General features: G+C 42.8%; 4 protein-coding genes across 26 annotated transcripts in view; all 4 read left to right on the top strand.

Annotated features, from left to right (window-relative positions):
- The window catches only part of LOC109648067 (protocadherin gamma-A11-like), a 225,240-nt gene that overhangs the window by 98,828 nt on the left and 109,925 nt on the right, over positions 1 to 16,487 (top strand). Inside the window, exon 1 of one of the 23 annotated variants that reach the window (XM_069531656.1) lies at positions 6,937 to 9,536. The exons of the other annotated variants lie outside the window; for them this stretch is intronic. Within the exon in view, the coding sequence (XP_069387757.1) occupies positions 7,098 to 9,536 (2,439 nt within the window). The 5' untranslated portion in view covers positions 6,937 to 7,097. Of the gene's footprint in view, positions 1 to 6,936; positions 9,537 to 16,487 lie in introns of those variants that run through there. 23 annotated transcript variants of the gene reach the window in all.
- Positions 446 to 3,128, top strand: LOC138411406 (protocadherin gamma-A10-like). The gene has a single exon (XM_069531662.1). It carries the CDS (start codon positions 615 to 617, stop codon positions 3,111 to 3,113), a length of 2,499 nt encoding a protein of 832 aa, XP_069387763.1. The 5' UTR covers positions 446 to 614; the 3' UTR covers positions 3,114 to 3,128.
- Positions 3,810 to 6,768, top strand: LOC109633021 (protocadherin beta-4-like). Its single transcript, XM_020092643.2, has 2 exons — positions 3,810 to 4,173; positions 5,461 to 6,768. Exons 1-2 carry the CDS (start codon positions 3,810 to 3,812, stop codon positions 6,249 to 6,251), a joined length of 1,155 nt encoding a protein of 384 aa, XP_019948202.2. The 3' UTR covers positions 6,252 to 6,768.
- LOC109633112 (uncharacterized) lies at positions 10,280 to 16,151 on the top strand. The gene is made up of 2 exons (XM_069532066.1): positions 10,280 to 12,866; positions 13,704 to 16,151. Exons 1-2 carry the CDS (start codon positions 10,446 to 10,448, stop codon positions 16,134 to 16,136), a joined length of 4,854 nt encoding a protein of 1,617 aa, XP_069388167.1. The 5' UTR covers positions 10,280 to 10,445; the 3' UTR covers positions 16,137 to 16,151.

The raw sequence follows: 16,487 nt of genomic DNA, 5'->3' as shown, positions 1-16,487 counted from the left end.
TTGTGATGGTTTATTTTTTAGATGTTTTGGATGATTTTTCTGAGAATCGAAAAGGCTCCTTTCAATGTTCAAATAACAATGCTGCATTTTCTGTCCCAGTACTTCCTGAGTCATGATATTATTGCTGTGTCATATTTGAGCTATTCAGGCTCTGTCTATGTCACAGGCGTTGCATTTATATTTTTAAAGATACACTTGTCTTGTTTAGAGCAAGCTGCATAAATGTGGCCTTAAAGCAACGGTATGACATATATTGTTTCGTAATTTAACATGCTGAATTATCTGTCCAAACAAATTCAATATGTTTCCATGAAATATATATCTGTTGTATGCTGTTACTGGTTTTGAACTGTAAGAGACGCTGTTGGTCAATCCAACATAATTTTAAAACATTGCCACACAGTCTCCTCCCTTGCTACATACAGTGGGTCGTCAGAGAAACAGAGATAGGGAGCATTATGTGTTCTGACATTCGAGGGGTGGACTCGCCTCAATAGATACAGTAAAGTGTGAGGACAACATATTCCTTATTTAGTGGATTGTTTCTTCCTTATTTCTTGCAATAAGCATCGTGCTTGGATCAGTGTGGATAATATTTTCGTGTTTTTCTTGCCATGGGATTTGGAATGCGATGCTACGCTCGGTGCGTAAAATGGCGCTTTGGCTGCGGACGGAAATGGCAGCTTCTGTTCATCCTTTTTTTTTGTCTCAACGATATTGTCAGTGGTCATATCCGATATTCCATCCCAGAGGAGATGAAGAGGGGCTCTCTTATCGGCAATGTAGCACAGGATCTTGGTTTGGATCTGAAAAGGCTTCGCTCCGGTCGGGCCCGTATCATAACTGGAGAAAACAACCAGTACACCGAGCTGAAAGCAGACAAAGGGATTCTAGTCGTGAATGAGAGAATAGACCGGGAGCAGCTTTGTGGAGACGTGACACCGTGTAGTTTCAGCTTTGAGGTAATTCTAGAAAACCCTATGGAGCTCCATCAGATTACAGTTGAAATTACAGACATAAATGATCATTCGCCCACGTTTAAAAGAAATAGCCTCCCGTTTGAAATCAGTGAATCAGCAAATGTTGGCTCTCGCTTTCCACTGACGAGTGCAGAAGACCCAGACGTGGGTGTTAATGGACTCAGAGAATACTTTTTGACCGAGAATGATAATTTTATTTTAAAACAAAGTTCTAATGCAGATGGAAAGAAATACGCGGAGATGGTGCTTCAGAAGACTTTAGACAGAGAGACAAATCCTCATCTGTCTCTGAAGCTGATAGCTGTAGACGGAGGAACTCCGCAAAGATCTGGCACAGTGAATATAAATGTTACTGTTCTTGATGCAAATGATAATGCGCCTGTTTTTAATCAATCTGTGTACAAAGCTACAGTAATGGAAAATTCACCGAGTGGTACATATGTGACAACTGTTAATGCTAGTGACGCAGATTTTGGGTCAAACAGTCTAGTGACGTATCATTTTTCAGACCTCAGCAGTGATTTTGGTAAATTATTCACAATAGATGAAAAAACGGGCGTAATATCAATAACTGGTGTAATTGATTATGAGAAAGAGAAAAAATACGAGCTCAGAGTTGAAGGGAGAGATCAAGGAGGTTTAACGGATTCAAGTAAAGTGATAATTGAAGTAAGTGATGTGAATGACAACACCCCCACTATTAGCGTGATGTCATTCACTAGTCCCGTGTCAGAGGACTCCCCTCCTGGAACAACTATTGGCATCATAAATATAAAAGACCTCGATTCAGGTGATAACGGACAAGTTAACTGTATAATAGAACAAAACGCACCTTTTAAGATAAAATCTAATTTGAGAAACTATTATACATTAGTGACAGACACTGTGTTAGATCGTGAAAGTGCTTCAGAATATAATATCACTGTTGTTGCGACAGATGCAGGAATTCCTCCTCTCTCATCGAAAAGAACTTTTCATTTAAAGGTCTCTGATGTGAACGATAACGCCCCAGTGTTTTCACAAAGTCTTTACAGTGCGTTTATCGTAGAGAACAACTCACCTGGTGTTTCTGTTCTGACGCTCGTGGCCAAAGATCCCGATGAAAACCAAAACGCCCGAATATCTTATATTCTGGAGGATACAAATGTTGGTGGATCTCCAGTTTCCAATTATGTTTCTGTTAATTCCGAAAGCGGAGTGATACATGCAGTGCGCTCGTTTGATTATGAGCAAATAAAGCAGCTCGAGTTAGTAGTTAAAGCTCAGGATGGAGGCTCTCCTCCACTCAGTAGTAACGTGACTGTGAAAATACTGATCCAGGACCAGAACGACAACCCCCCTCAGGTTCTGTACCCAGTCCAGACTGGTGGCTCTCTGGTGGCTGAGATGGTGCCTCGTTCAGCAGATGTGGGCTATCTGGTCACTAAAGTGGTGGCTGTGGATGTGGACTCTGGACAGAATGCCTGGCTCTCCTATAAACTGCAGAAAGCCACAGACAGGGCGCTGTTTGAAGTGGGCTCACAGAATGGAGAAATAAGAACTATCCGCCAAGTCACTGATAAAGACGCAGTGAAACAAAGACTGACTGTTATAGTGGAGGACAACGGGCAGCCCTCTCGTTCAGCTACAGTCGTTGTTAACGTGGCGGTGGCGGACAGCTTCCCTGAAGTGCTGTCGGAGTTCACTGACTTTACGCACGACAAGGAGTACAACGACAACCTGACTTTTTACTTAGTGTTGGCTCTGGCTGTAGTTTCCTTCCTCTTCATCACGTGTGTAGTGGTTATTATCTCAGTGAAAATCTACAGGTGGAGACAGTCTCGCGTCCTGTATCACTCCAATCTCCCTGTGATTCCATATTATCCACCACGTTACTCAGACACTTTGGGTACAGGGACTCTCCAACACGTGTACAATTACGAGGTGTGCAGGACGACTGACTCCAGAAAGAGTGACTGTAAGTTCGGCAGAGCTGGTAGTCAGAACGTGCTGATAATGGACCCCAGTTCTACAGGGACGATGCAGCGGATACAGAGTGAAAAGAGCATCCTGGATGAACCAGACTCTCCTCTAGAGGTGAGTTGCTATACGCGAAGTGTTAGATTATGCAGTTGTTGTTTTTTTCAGAACTGAAATTAAACTGCAGCAAGTAACTGACTGCCTTCTTAATGAAATGATCACGATTATTGTCGGTGCCACAGGGCGGACAGCTCCAATTTGAAACAAAATGCTCAATACTTTGAAAAGTTAAATTATTTCTCATAATTTATAGTCAGAAAATATACACTCTGCTAATACTACGTCAACTGTTGGGACTATGACTTTACAACAACAACAACAACAACAGCAACAGCAATAATAATCATAATAATAATATTTTTAGCCTGTCAGCTTCTTTGGTAATTTTCTCAAAATTTCCAAATGCAATATTTGGTCATTTACATATTTATTATTTTCGTTTTTCTTCAAGGCTGTTGGAATTATAAAACAGAAATACATATTGATCATTTAATCTCATTTGGATACTGCATATCTCCGATGTGCTTCCAAATTGTTTGGTGTTCACATTTACGACTCTAAGTGACGCTGTTCAACAAGAATTTGATGTGGACCCATAATCTCTCTGCTGCAGTTCAGTTACGTTGCTTGTAAGATCACACAGTAGACTCAGAGGCACCACCAGGAAACATACATATCGGAAAAGAAAATATTTTGGGACTGTTGTAGCTTTTTCTGATATTTTAACAAAGCTCTTGGAAGAGTGGACGTAGTTGGGATTCAGGTTCAAGGAATTATTTTCTTTTTTCTCGGAAAATATCCCTCTTTGACATGGCGTATCAACAACCACTCTGCAAATGGCGTTTGTATTTCGGACCTCATCTGGTAATGGTTGTCTTTTTACTTAACTTCTTTCTTAACGTAGCTGGTCAGATACGCTACTCGATACCAGAGGAGATGAAGAAGGGCTCTCTTATCGGCAATGTAGCACAGGATCTCGGATTGGATCTGAAAAGGCTCCGCTCTGGTCGGGCCCGTATCGTGACCGGAGAAAACAACCAGTACGCAGAGCTGAAGACAGACAAAGGGATTCTAGTCGTGAGCGAGAGAATAGACCGAGAGCAGCTTTGTGGAGACGTGACACCGTGTAGTTTCAGCTTTGAAATTATTTTAGAAAACCCTATGGAGCTACACCACATAACGATTGAAGTGTTGGATGTGAATGATCATCCTCCCGTTTTCAAGAAGTCAGATATTATGTTAGACATAAGCGAGTCCGCTAACCTGGGTGCTCGTTTTGCGCTGGACAATGCAGAGGATCCTGACGTTGGCGAGAATAGCCTGCAAAATTATGTTTTAACCTCAAACGACAATTTCGTTTTAAAGCAGCATGTGAATCCAGACGGGAGTAAATATGCAGAGATGGTGCTGCAGAAGCAGTTAGACAGAGAGGAGGCTCCCAATCTTTCTTTGAAGCTTATAGCTGTAGATGGTGGAAATCCACAGAGATCTGGCTCCGTAAATATAAACATATTAGTTTTAGATGTCAATGACAATGCGCCCGTTTTCAATCAGTCTGTGTATAAGGGCACAGTCATAGAAAACGCAACAAAAGGCACGAATATCGTTACTGTCAACGCTACAGACGCAGATAGTGGCTCGAATGGTTACATCACGTATTCGATTTCAAACTTAAAGAGCAATATAGCTGATTTGTTGTCTATAGATCAACTATCTGGTGTGCTGTCTGTTTCAGGCCCGATAGATTTTGAAAAGGATAAAAAATTTGAGCTCAGAATTGATGCAAAGGATCAGGGTGGTTTAACAGATTCAAGTAAAGTCATCATTGAAGTAAGTGATGTGAATGACAACGCCCCTAGTATTAGCGTGATGTCATTCACTAGTCCCGTGTCAGAGGACTCCCCTCCTGGAACAACTATTGGCATCATAAATGTAAAAGACCTCGATTCAGGTGATAACGGAAAAGTTAACTGTAGAATAGAACAAAACGCACCTTTTAAGATCAAATCTAATTTGAGAAATTATTATACATTAGTGACAGACACTGTGTTAGATCGTGAAAGTGCTTCAGAATATAACATCACTGTTGTTGCGACAGATGCAGGAAATCCTCCTCTCTCATCAAAAAGAACGTTTCATTTAAAGGTCTCTGATGTGAACGACAACGCCCCAGTGTTTTCACAAAGTCTTTACAATGCGTTTATCGTAGAGAACAACTCACCTGGTGTTTCTGTTCTGACGGTAGTGGCCAAAGATCCCGATGAAAACCAAAACGCCCGAATATCTTATATTCTGGAGGATACAAATGTTGGTGGATCTCCAGTTTCTCATTCTGTGTCAGTTAACTCCGAAAGTGGAGTGATACATGCAGTGCGCTCTTTTGATTATGAGCAAATTAAAGAACTGATTTTTGTTGTCAAAGCTCAGGATGGAGGCTCTCCTCCACTCAGTAGTAACGTGACTGTGAAAATACTGATCCAGGACCAGAACGACAACCCCCCTCAGGTTCTGTACCCAGTCCAGACTGGTGGCTCTCTGGTGGCTGAGATGGTGCCTCGTTCAGCAGATGTGGGCTATCTGGTCACTAAAGTGGTGGCTGTGGATGTGGACTCTGGACAGAATGCCTGGCTCTCCTATAAACTGCAGAGAGCCACAGACAGGGCGCTGTTTGAAGTGGGCTCACAGAATGGAGAAATAAGAACTATCCGCCAAGTCACTGATAAAGACGCAGTGAAACAAAGACTGACTGTTATAGTGGAGGACAACGGGCAGCCCTCTCGTTCAGCTACAGTCGTTGTTAACGTGGCGGTGGCGGACAGCTTCCCTGAAGTGCTGTCGGAGTTCACTGACTTTACGCACGACAAGGAGTACAACGACAACCTGACTTTTTACTTAATGTTGGCTCTGGCTGTAGTTTCCTTCCTCTTCATCACATGTGTAGTGGTTATTATCTCAGTGAAAATCTACAGGTGGAGACAGTCTCGCGTCCTGTATCACTCCAATCTCCCTGTGATTCCATATTATCCACCACGTTACTCAGACACTTTGGGTACAGGGACTCTCCAACACGTGTACAATTACGAGGTGTGCAGGACGACTGACTCCAGAAAGAGTGACTGTAAGTTCGGCAGAGCTGGTAGTCAGAACGTGCTGATAATGGACCCCAGTTCTACAGGGACGATGCAGCGGATACAGAGTGAAAAGAGCATCCTGGATGAACCAGACTCTCCTCTAGAGGTGAGTTCAGTTTGAGCAAATGATCAATACTTGTTTCTGGGCTCCCAATATCCCACACTTTTCATCCCTGCTCATTGTTTATTTTTTATAATTAGTTAAGGACCAGCTGTTTAAAATTTAAAATATCCACATCACTTCGTTGAATTAATGACCTCTACACGGGGTTAAAAACAAAATCAGCATTTTGTCAAAATGCATTAGAAATGACTTTGTTCTCTTCATGCAGTTAATGGCACTCGTATTGCTCTTTAATGACAGTGTGCGCTTTATGGTCAATAAGGTTTATTTGATTTAATTTTAGTACAGATCTTACATATAGCTTTCCTCTTCCTCCAACTATATGTGCTTTTTTTTGTTTCAGTACCACAGACAGCGACATTTTTTACATTTTCTTACTGCTTTTGAAATGTGTAGTTTTTTTAACAGCATTGTATTCAGCGTCATTGCTGATTCAGTTCAGATACAGTTTTGAACATATGACGAATCAAGAAATCATATACATTTGAGCATTTCATTCATATCGACCAATTCACAGTAATAAAATACTCAACCTCCACGTCCCAGTGTGAGGAGTTCAGGTTTTGGACTCTAAGCGACGCTGTTCGTCAGTGAAACAATTTAAGTGTTCACAGCCAGCCTCCCATTTCTCCTCCCTCTGCATAGTCTAGCATAACAGTGGAGATCTTTTCCGTCGAAGGAGGACACGGTGTGAAGTGGTGCCTTTTTACACATTGGTGTTTGGAATATATCAGGAGCGCATTGTTCAAGAAAGCTGAATCGTTTTTAAGGTGGACTACAAGCTCGTGTTTATGTTCTTTAACTGAGGACACTTCATTCTTCTCGATCTATTTTTTTTCTGATATGGCTTCCCGCAGCCAACTGCGCCCTAGAAATGTAAGATGGCGTTTATTTTGCATATTGGAATGGCAGATGGGCTTTCTTCTCCTGCTTACTTCTGTGGGTAACAGAGTTGCTGGACAGATTCGTTACTCTATTCCAGAGGAGATGAAAAAGGGCTCCGTTATTGGCAGTGTCGCACAAGACCTTGGTCTGGATGTGAAAAGGCTCCGTTCTGGCCGTGCCCGCATCGTCAGCGGAGAAAACATCCAGTACACTGAGCTGAAGACAGACAAAGGGATTCTGGTTGTGAATGAGAGAATAGATCGTGAACAGCTTTGTGGAGACGTGACACCGTGTAGCCTCAATTTCGAAATTATCTTAGAAAATCCAATCGAACTCCATCGTGTCACGGTCGAAATTTTAGACATAAACGACAATGTTCCTTTCTTTCCAAATAAAGACATTCACTTCGAAATGAGTGAATCTGCTACAGCTGGAGCTAAATTTCCAGTTGAAAGCGCAGTTGATCCCGACGTCGGATCAAACGCATTACAAAATTACATTCTGTCTCCGAATGATTATTTCATTCTCAAACAGCATGCAAATCCAGACGGCAGTAAATACGCTGAATTGGTGCTTCAGAGGCCAGTAGACAGAGAGGAACACCCGAGTCTCCCTCTAAAGTTAATCGCTGTAGATGGCGGAAACCCACAGAGGTCTGGCACGGTGAATATAAATGTATCAGTTTTAGATGCAAACGACAATGCCCCCGTATTTAACCAGTCAGTTTACAGGGCCGTCGTCGTGGAAAATGCGGCAAAGGGGACTTACATTACAACGGTTAACGCTACAGATGCTGACAGCGGCTCTAATGGGGAAATTATTTTCAATTTTTCAAAAATAAAAGGCTTCGCTGTTGATATGTTTATTATTGATGAAAACACAGGGGTCATTTCAGTTGGTGGAATTATTGACTTTGAAAGAGAGAAAAAAATTGAGCTCAGGTTAGAGGCAAGGGATCGAGGTGGTTTGACTGGGACCAGTAAAGTTATAATTGACGTTATTGACGTCAACGACAATGACCCTGTTATTAATATCATGTCGTTTTCTAATACTATATCAGAAGATGCCCCACTCGGTACAACTATAGCTGTAATTAATGTCAAAGACGCTGACTCAGAGAAAAATGGTCAAATAAAATGTAGTATAGACAAAACGCTGCCGTTTAAAATCCAGTCTTCATTAACAAACTACTATAATTTAGTAGCGGATCAGCATTTTGACAGAGAGACAACTTCTGAATATGTGATTACGATCATAGCCACGGATTCGGGGTCTCCTCCTCTTTCTAGCTCAGTCACATTACAACTTAGAATCTCTGACGTAAACGACAACTTTCCGTTGTTCGAGAAAAGGTCGTATTCTGCCTACGTCACAGAAAATAATTCTCCTGGAATGGCCATCACCACAGTCAGTGCGCAGGACTTGGACTGGAGTCAAAACGCTAGAATCTCCTATTTTCTTGAGGACACGCTAATCAGCGGTAATCCAGTTTCTAGCTGTGTGTCCATAAACTCTGAAACTGGCGTTGTATATGCGGTACGTTCGTTTGATTATGAGCAAATTAAACAACTTCAGCTCAGTGTCAAAGCTCAGGATGGAGGCTCTCCTCCACTCAGTAGTAACGTGACTGTGACAATACTGATCCAGGACCAGAATGACAACCCCCCTCAGGTTCTGTACCCAGTCCAGACTGGTGGCTCTCTGGTGGCTGAGATGGTGCCTCGTTCAGCAGATGTGGGCTATCTGGTCACTAAAGTGGTGGCTGTGGATGTGGACTCTGGACAGAATGCCTGGCTCTCCTATAAACTGCAGAAAGCCACAGACAGGGCGCTGTTTGAAGTGGGCTCACAGAATGGAGAAATAAGAACTATCCGCCAAGTCACTGATAAAGACGCAGTGAAACAAAGACTGACTGTTATAGTGGAGGACAACGGGCAGCCCTCTCGTTCAGCTACAGTCGTTGTTAACGTGGCGGTGGCGGACAGCTTCCCTGAAGTGCTGTCAGAGTTCACTGACTTTACGCACGACAAGGAGTACAACGACAACCTGACTTTTTACTTAATGTTGGCTCTGGCTGTAGTTTCCTTCCTCTTCATCACGTGTGTAGTGGTTATTATCTCAGTGAAAATCTACAGGTGGAGACAGTCTCGCGTCCTGTATCACTCCAATCTCCCTGTGATTCCATATTATCCACCACGTTACTCAGACACTTTGGGGACAGGGACTCTCCAACACGTGTACAACTACGAGGTGTGCAGGACGACTGACTCCAGAAAGAGTGACATGAAATATATGCAGCCGATCAGTCAAAGTTTGGTCAGTGTGGATGGAGCCGGAATTGAAACAACACAGGTGGACAAGCAACTGTCAGGCAACTGTTCTCAAATGTCCACTTTGGTGAGTGATAAGTTTAATTTTCAACTCTCAATTCTCTCATTGTTTGTCTCTGAGCAAAGTTTACAGTTGTCAGTAGCGCTTTGGTGTCGCTGTCCATGGTGCTGAAATGACTGTCAGATTCACTTTATAACAACTTTCTTTACCTCTTGTAGTTCACACCAGGTTATTCACATTCTTAATAACCTGTCTAACATCATACCTTCACAATAAAAGAGTTAATCAACAGTCACATTGTACCACCTAATAAAAAAATTATGAAATTTAAAAAAAATATATATTTCGAAAGAAAAAAATATTTTTAGCTATTCTTATATCCCTTACCCATCCTATTTTTTTCAGTCTTGAGATTAATCAATATAATTAGGCCACTATTTTATGTTTAAAGTTAATGTTTGCATTTTTCAATTTTATTTAAATGATCCCCATTAATGTTACACCCTTAGAGTCAGTTATGATATATTGGAAATCAAGGTTTGATTCACTTCACTTCACAAAAGCCGTTTATGGAACACAGCCTTTTCAGTGTAAAACTAGAGTTTTTAATCGTACTGCTCACATTATTATAGAGCTTTATTCCAAAATGTTGAAATAAGTCTTAATAATGTGTATATGTTTTGTATACAACATTTAAACTGTTCCTAATAATGTGAAGATCAGATACATTACCGTAGATGAGCTCTGAGCGCCGCTGTTGATACATCACTGACTTAACTGCCTTAATAAGCAGTGCAGCGGTCCACCCCTTTAACTCCATTCATCGATTTACTTCTGGGACAGAAGACGGTGTGGTCCGTCAAATCTGAATGTGTGGAATCTCTCTGCTGAAACATCATTACCCTTTTCTATTTCTGGATGTAATTGCATCGGTTCTGCATTGAAAGGAATAACTGCGTCTGTATCTTTGGATTTATGATGGCCTGTGTGTGGAAAATCGCCCGCAGAGGCCGATGTCAGGCGCTGGTTGCTATTCTTTGTCTTTTCCATCTGAGCTCAGTGAATGGACAGGCTCGGTATTCCGTACCGGAGGAGCAGGCTGAGGGGTCGTTTGTTGGAAACATTGCTCGAGATTTAGGCTTGGATGTGGCGAGGCTCATATCAGGTAAAGCTCGCATTATTACAAAAGGCAGCCGACAGTATGTTGATTTAAACCGAGACAAAGGCACCCTTGTTATTAAAGAGCGAATCGACCGGGAAGAGCTTTGTGGAAAGACGACGCCGTGCAGCTTTAGTTTCGAGGTAATTCTTGAAAATCCAATCCAGCTTTATCGAGTAACAGTGGAGGTGGTAGATATTAACGATAATAGCCCATTGTTCCCAAAGGATGCTGTTAATTTGAAAATTGTCGAAAATGCTGCTGCAGGTACTTGCTTCTCATTGGAGAGTGCAGACGACCCTGATGTTGCTATTAATGATATCCAGAAATACACCCTTAAACCCTCAGATAATTTCAAATTGGAAGTACAGAACCAACCGGATGGAGGCAGATTTATTGAGATGGTTTTACAGAACCCGTTAGATCGAGAAAAAGAGGAGACGCACACACTCGTGCTGATCGCCTCAGATGGCGGCGAGCCACGTAGAACAGGAACAGTGCGTATTCATGTCACTGTCCTGGACGCTAACGATAATGCGCCAGTGTGTAGTCAGCCTGTATATAAAGCAGATGTCAAGGAGAATTCTCCTGAAGGGACAGTGGTAACCACTGTTAGTGCAGATGATGCAGATAACGGAGTTAATGGTGAAGTAACTTATTCCATAGCTCACGTTGCCAGAGAAGCGAAGCAGCTTTTTGAAGTGAATGTTAAAACTGGAGAGATTAAAGTTACAGGTAAATTAGATTTTGAAAGATCTAAGACTTATCAACTAAACGTGCAGGCTAGTGACCACGGGGGTTATACAGACACGTGCAAAGTTATTATTCAAGTAATTGATGAGAATGACAACGTCCCAACAATACAGCTTATGTCATTTTCTAACTCTATATCCGAGGATTCGCCCCCAGGTACAACTATAGCTGTTGTTAATGTTGATGATGAAGACTCTGAGGGTAATGGTGTGGTAAAATGCTCCATTAACTCTGACGTACCTTTTAATATTGAGTCTTCATTAACTGGATATTACACCATAGTAACTGAAAACACCTTAGACAGAGAAAGTATCCCTGAGTATAACATCACCATAACAGTTTCTGATCAAGGGACTCCGCCTCTGTCTGCTACTAAGAACATCAATGTCAAAGTGTCTGACGTGAATGACAATCCACCCACATTTGATAAATTGGAATACAGTAAGAACTTGCCAGAGAACAACTCTCCTGGATTTTCTGTGTTTACTCTCAGTGCTACCGATGCAGACGGAGGCCAAAACGCTCGTGTTTCTTACTTCATAGAGGAAAAACAGATCAATGGGGCACAGGTGTCTTCTTTAGTGTCAGTAAATTCAGAAACTGGTGCCATTCATGCAGTTAGGTCATTTGATTACGAACAAATTAAATGGTTTGAATTTAACGTAACTGCTCGTGATGCTGGATCCCCTCCTCTGAGCTCAGTGGCTACTGTCAGAATACTGATCCAAGACCAGAATGACAACCCCCCTCAGGTTCTGTACCCAGTCCAGACTGGTGGCTCTCTGGTGGCTGAGATGGTGCCTCGTTCAGCAGATGTGGGCTATCTGGTCACTAAAGTGGTGGCTGTGGATGTGGACTCTGGACAGAATGCCTGGCTCTCCTATAAACTGCAGAAAGCCACAGACAGGGCGCTGTTTGAAGTGGGCTTACAGAATGGAGAAATAAGAACTATCCGCCAAGTCACTGATAAAGACGCAGTGAAACAAAGACTGACTGTTATAGTGGAGGACAACGGGCAGCCCTCTCGTTCAGCTACAGTCGTTGTTAACGTGGCGGTGGCGGACAGCTTCCCTGAAGTGCTGTCGGAGTTCACTGACTTTACGCACGACAAGGAGTACAACGACAACCTGACTTTTTACTTAGTGTTGGCTCTGGCTGTAGTTTCCTTCCTCTTCATCACGTGTGTAGTGGTTGTTATCTCAGTGAAAATCTACAGGTGGAGACAGTCTCGCGTCCTGTATCACTCCAATCTCCCTGTGATTCCATATTATCCACCACGTTACTCAGACACTTTGGGGACAGGGACTCTCCAACACGTGTACAATTACGAGGTGTGCAGGACGACTGACTCCAGAAAGAGTGACTGTAAGTTCGGCAGAGCTGGTAGTCAGAACGTGCTGATCATGGACCCCAGTTCTACAGGGACGATGCAGCGGATACAGAGTGAAAAGAGCATCCTGGATGAACCAGACTCTCCTGTAGAGGTTGGTTAATTGTTTTTTTCTTTTGCCTTTGTGCATTCATATTTCTTCCATTCTTTAGTTGCATTCAGGGTAAACTGTTCCACGACAGTCCATCATTTTCAGAACCAAGGACAGCGTCCCATAAACAAAATATATATCAATGAGGTGAGTTTGCTGATCCATCTTTTTTTTTTTAACCTTTGTATATTTTTAGATTATAGTTTATTTCTCTCTACAGCTTGTCTCTTTGACTTTGCAAATGGTAGTAGTGCGTAGCTCATATCAGAGTTGAGCCAACTGACTGAAAAGTGAAGGAGGCAGTGAGGACCATGCACATTTTGACTCTATCAGCTGATATCAGTCTATAATGGTGTCTTTTACACTGACATCTGCAGGGTCTGGGGGAGATTCTCCAACATATTAGTAGCACAAAAGAGGGTTTTCAGTCAGTCATTCAAGTACTTTATAAGCTCCATCATTGATATCATTCTTTCTTATGTTACACATATGCACAAATTGAATTACACATAACTTCAAGATACTTAAAACCTTTGATGGCTTCTCCCCCCCCCCCCCCCCTTCTGTTGTGACTGCTCTTGTTATTTTCATATCAGACTCTGAGGGCCGCTGTTGCCCTTCATAGCACATGTGAAGCCTCTGAAATGCAGCTACACCTCCAGTCCTCGTCTTAGTGCACAGCGGAGAACAGGACATTCGGTGCTTAAATATCCCGGTTGATTTATAGACTGATTTAGTCGTTGCCTCACTGCGGATTACAAAACACGTCAGCAGATGAAATATACGGGATAATAAGCAGACTGTTTTGGACCCTTTTTTGTGGCGGATTGACTGGTGAATATGATTCTTATCAGCAACGGATACACGGGTAAAAGGCAAGTACGGGCCTTCATCCTTGTTTTTCTCATCGAGGCGACAGTGTGCCAGATCCGCTACTCTGTCCCAGAGGAGATGAGAAAAGGCTCCTTTGTAGGAAACGTGGCTGAAGATCTGGGTATCGACGCTAAAAGACTGAAATTAGGCAGTGCCCGAATTGTTAGTGGTGAAAGCAGCGAGTATATCAGGCTGGATGTAGACAAAGGGACTCTGGTCGTGGGAGAAAGAATAGATCGAGAGCAGCTCTGTGGGCAGACATCGCCCTGTAGCTTGAATTTTGAAATGATCATGATGAATCCAATGCAACTGCACAGCGTCGTAGTGGAAGTGTTGGATGTAAACGATAATGCACCCGTGTTTCACGAGAAAGAAATGCATTTAGAAATACTAGAATCTGCTCTTCCAGGTACCGAAATACTACAAGTGAGTGCCACCGACCTAGATGTGGGTATCAACGCTTTAAATGGCTATACGTTACACCCAACAACGCGTTTTAATATCAAGGTCCTGTCCAGCCCCAATGGTCATAAATACGCACAGTTGTATCTCTCAGGTGCTTTAGATCGAGAGAAAGAAGCAAAGCTGCTTCTCACGCTAACTGCTGTGGACGGGGGTGAACCACAGCGTTCAGGGACACTAAAAATACATGTAACCGTCCGAGACACAAATGACAATGCCCCGGTTTTTACGCAGGCAGTTTTCAAGGCGTCTGTTAAAGAAAATGTGCCAAAGGGAACCTTAGTGGTGAGTTTGAGCGCAACAGATGCAGATGAAGGGATGAACGGTCGTGTCACGTATCACTTTAATCGCATGTCTAGTAATGTTGCGGAGCTATTTCTGCTGGATGAGAACAGCGGTGATTTGACAGTAAACGGTGTAATTGATTATGAAGAGAATAAAATATTTGAGATCGGTGTGCTGGCGAAAGATCAAGGTGGACAAAGCACATCAACAAATGTTATAATTGAAGTGACGGATGTAAATGACAATGCGCCGGTAATAACACTCACCTCGTTTTCAAATGCCATCGCTGAAAATTCCCCGAGTGGAACCACTGTAGCAATCATTAACGTGAAAGATGTAGATTCAAGCAAAAATGGCAAAGTGAGCTGCTCAGTTGAGAACAATATACCGTTCACCATCCAGTCATCTCTAAAGAATTACTACACTCTGGTAACAAGCGGTGCACTTGACAGGGAGCGTAATCCTGAGTACAATATAACTTTCACAGCTGTGGATGACGGAAGCCCACCACTCTCAACTAACAAGTCCATAACACTTAGAGTCTCTGACGTCAATGATAACGCCCCTGTGTTTGAACAGAGTTATTATGAAGCTAATATTATCGAGAATAACTCACCAGGATTATCTGTGTTTTCCGTAAAAGCGCACGACTTTGACTCGGGGCAGAACGCGCGTGTCTCTTACCTACTTATTGACACTCAGTTGAACGGTAACCCCATATCCACTTACATATCAGTTAACGCGGAAACTGGAGTTATACAAGCAGTGCGATCATTTGACTATGAGCAAATTAAAACTATAAACATTCTAGTAAAAGGACAGGATGGCGGTTCCCCACCTTTAAGCACTAATACGACCGTGAAATTAAATATCCTGGACCAGAACGACAACCCCCCTCAGGTTCTGTACCCAGTCCAGACTGGTGGCTCTCTGGTGGCTGAGATGGTGCCTCGTTCAGCAGATGTGGGCTATCTGGTCACTAAAGTGGTGGCTGTGGATGTGGACTCTGGACAGAATGCCTGGCTCTCCTATAAACTGCAGAAAGCCACAGACAGGGCGCTGTTTGAAGTGGGCTCACAGAATGGAGAAATAAGAACTATCCGCCAAGTCACTGATAAAGACGCAGTGAAACAAAGACTGACTGTTATAGTGGAGGACAACGGGCAGCCCTCTCGTTCAGCTACAGTCGTTGTTAACGTGGCGGTGGCGGACAGCTTCCCTGAAGTGCTGTCGGAGTTCACTGACTTTACGCACGACAAGGAGTACAACGACAACCTGACTTTTTACTTAGTGTTGGCTCTGGCTGTAGTTTCCTTCCTCTTCATCACGTGTGTAGTTGTTATTATCTCAGTGAAAATCTACAGGTGGAGACAGTCTCGCGTCCTGTATCACTCCAATCTCCCTGTGATTCCATATTATCCACCACGTTACTCAGACACTTTGGGGACAGGGACTCTCCAACACGTGTACAACTACGAGGTGTGCAGGACGACTGACTCCAGAAAGAGTGACTGTAAGTTCGGCAGAGCTGGTAGTCAGAACGTGCTGATCATGGACCCCAGTTCTACAGGAACGATGCAGCGGATACAGAGTGAAAAGAGCATCCTGGATGAACCAGACTCTCCTCTTGAGGTGAGGCCTTTAACTTATTGATTGCAGTTATGTTTGTGCTTTTTCAGAGAGTTAAGTAAACAGTGGGTGCCCTTGTGTCCATAACTACTAACTCTTGGGGCATTTTCAGAACCACAAACTCGTGGACAGCTCCTCTTTAATTCACCGGGGTTTGCAGTGGTGAGTGTGTGAGTCCATATAAATTGCAGAGTGCATCTTCGGGGTGATTAAATGTTCGGTTACTTTCACTGACAGATTTGTAATTATTTTGGTGATTAAAAAAAAAGACTTGTAAATATAGTCTTAGCGTAAAGGATGATGAGGTATTTTTTGTTGTTTTTTTAGTAACAAACTATAGTTCATCTACACCGGACTGCATGGCAAAACATTTCA

The sequence above is a fragment of the Paralichthys olivaceus genome, chromosome 9 (assembly GCF_024713975.1).
Source record: "Paralichthys olivaceus isolate ysfri-2021 chromosome 9, ASM2471397v2, whole genome shotgun sequence".
NCBI lineage: Eukaryota > Metazoa > Chordata > Actinopteri > Pleuronectiformes > Paralichthyidae > Paralichthys > Paralichthys olivaceus.
Note: the sequence above shows the minus strand (reverse complement) of the source record. Positions and strands in the feature narration are given on the sequence as shown.